Genomic DNA, 2,500 nt, shown 5'->3' on the forward strand with positions numbered 1-2,500 from the left:
TAGTCCGGCGAAGGCTCCAGGTACACCAGGTCGGTCTTCCTCGGCGCCTTGTGGTCCCCGTGGCGCGGGATGAGGCCAGCGCCGTCGGGCCTCATGCTGACCTCGGTGGCGCCGTCGTACTTCCTCTTGAGCCAGCGCGCCGTGGACCCGAACGAGGCCACGGTCTGCCAGCAAGTGCGGACGGTGCAGGCTCCCGAGACGCCGTGGCACTTGCACTCGAGACGCATTTGTTTGCGGACGGCCTGCGGGGTGGGAGGGGGAGGAGGGGGCGGGAGGAGATGGGGTGGGGGGGAGAAGGGAGGTGGAGGGTGGGTGGGAGAAGGGGTGTGGGGGGGAGGAGGGGTAGAGAAAGGAGGGAGGAGGAGGGGAGAAAGGAGGGAGGAGGGGTGGAGAAAGGAGGGAGGAGGGGGAGGGTGAGAGAGAGGATGGGTAGAGTATGGAGTAAGGAGGAGGGGAGAATGGAGGGAGGAGGGGTGGAGAAAGGAGGGAGGAGGGTTGGAGAAAGGACGTGGGAGGAGCGGAGGGAGAGGGAGTGTGGAGGAAAGAGGGAGAAAGGGGAGGGAGGGGTGGAGAGATGAAGAGGAGGGGGAGAGAAAGGAGTGGGAAGGGGAAGGGAGGGAGGAGGGGTAGAGAAAGGAGGGGGGACAGGGGAAGGAGGAGGGGAGAGAAGGGAGGGGTAGAGAAAGGAGTAAGGAGGGGAAGGGAAGTGGGGGTGGGGGAAGGAGAAAGGAGGTGGGAGAGGGAGGAGGGAATGGGGAGGGGAGGAGAGAAGGTGGAGGCTTGTTAGTGATGGATTTCAGTATCTGATTTTTCATTTTTTTTATGATGATGGTAAATGATTTTTTTTTCGTCTAGGGTGATGTCTCCTGGATGTACGTGCGTAAAGTATTAGCATCACTATCGTTTCTCAGATATATGCAAATAAATATAACACGAATGAATAAGTTACATTTCTAAATCATCACAATTTCATACATTCAGCAGGAAAGATTCAGTTCTATGTAACTTTTATATCATGACTATATTATATATTACCTCTGTGGTTCCAAAAGCTTATCTGTCTATATATCTGATAGATATACCTTTATCTATCTATCTGATCTATATCTGATAGATATACCTTTATCTATCTATCTGATCTATATCTGATAGATATACCTTTATCTATCTATCTGATCTATATCTGATAGATATACCTTTATCTATCTATCTGATCTATATCTGATAGATATACCTTTATCTATCTATCTGATCTATATCTGATAGATATACCTTTATCTATTTATCTGATCTATATCTGATAGATATACCTTTATCTATTTATCTGATCTATATCTGATAGATATACCTTTATCTATCTATCTGATCTATATCTGATATACCTTTATCTATTTATCTGATCTATATCTGATAGATATACCTTTATCTATCTATTTGCCCGGTTGATATGCATGTCTAGACTGATAAATATGCAATTATTTCTTTATTTTTGCATGTCAAATATACGAATACAATTCTAACAAACCAAATGACGATGATTCATTCAACAGCTGACTTAATGTTCGGAGACAGTTTCTCGTGTTACATTTCTTTTTTTTTTTGGTCAAGATAAACTGAGCCGAGAATTAATGCTGTATTCCATTGCTTAATACTCAATTTACTGAAAACCTTAAGCGGGTCAAGAAGATTAAAGAAAAAAGGCTCTGATGAAAACCAATACGACAGCTTTTTATCAAAATTCTAACATTTGATATCAAACATTATTGCGTGATTATGGGTCATCATGTCTTATTTTTGGGGAATTTCTGATAATCCGAGAGAAAAAAAATCAAGCCAGTTCACAGAGAAAATTATATCAGAGAAATGTCTATATTCTTCTTCTCTAAGATGAAATCCATGAATTGGAAGAGACGAAAAAATCAGAATCTTAAAAAAGAAAACAGACTAGGATAAACTGCATCATTTTTCACACGTAAATATGTTTGATATTTTCATTGCAGATTATTAGCCTTCACTTGCTTTATCCTGTATGCGTAGTTATCTCTTCGATATTCCGTTGATGTGATTTCGCCAAGCAAGATGCGTCGGGGAATTTTATTTGCCTAAATTAAAGACTGGTTTTCCACCTTTACAAGCAAAGTTTGCATGTGCATGAAGTCAAGTAAAAAGAAAGAGAGACAGAAAAAAAGATGCTACACTTGAATACAACTCGATTAAAACATAAAATCATACAAAATACGTAATCCAAAAAAAGAAAGATATTTTAATGCATATCCAAAACTCAGCCTCGAACACGTACTCGCCGAGAGATCGCGCGGAAATCGGTATATCCACATCAAATCCATCCTTTGCGGTGGATATTCGCCCTTGGGGATACTGAGGCATTATCCTTATTCCCCCCCCCCCCCCACGCCCAGCCTTCGTCTCTGCCTCGCCAAACCTGTACGTAATTGGTCAATTATTTACCAGAATAAGAAAATTGCTGTGAAATCCAAGAAGC

General features: G+C 42.8%; 1 protein-coding gene across 3 annotated transcripts in view; it reads right to left on the bottom strand.

Annotated features, from left to right (window-relative positions):
• Positions 1-2,500, bottom strand: part of LOC113805832 (protein Wnt-2b) — a 98,681-nt gene that overhangs the window by 5,432 nt on the left and 90,749 nt on the right. For all 3 annotated transcript variants that reach the window (XM_070120947.1, XM_070120946.1, XM_070120948.1), the window contains one exon: positions 1-242. This exon is cut by the window's left edge and continues 23 nt beyond it. In XM_070120947.1, coding sequence (XP_069977048.1) covers positions 1-242 — 242 coding nt within the window. The remainder of the gene's footprint in view (positions 243-2,500) is intronic.

The sequence above is a fragment of the Penaeus vannamei genome, chromosome 4 (genome assembly GCF_042767895.1).
Source record: "Penaeus vannamei isolate JL-2024 chromosome 4, ASM4276789v1, whole genome shotgun sequence".
In the NCBI taxonomy this organism is placed as follows: Eukaryota; Metazoa; Arthropoda; class Malacostraca; order Decapoda; family Penaeidae; genus Penaeus; species Penaeus vannamei.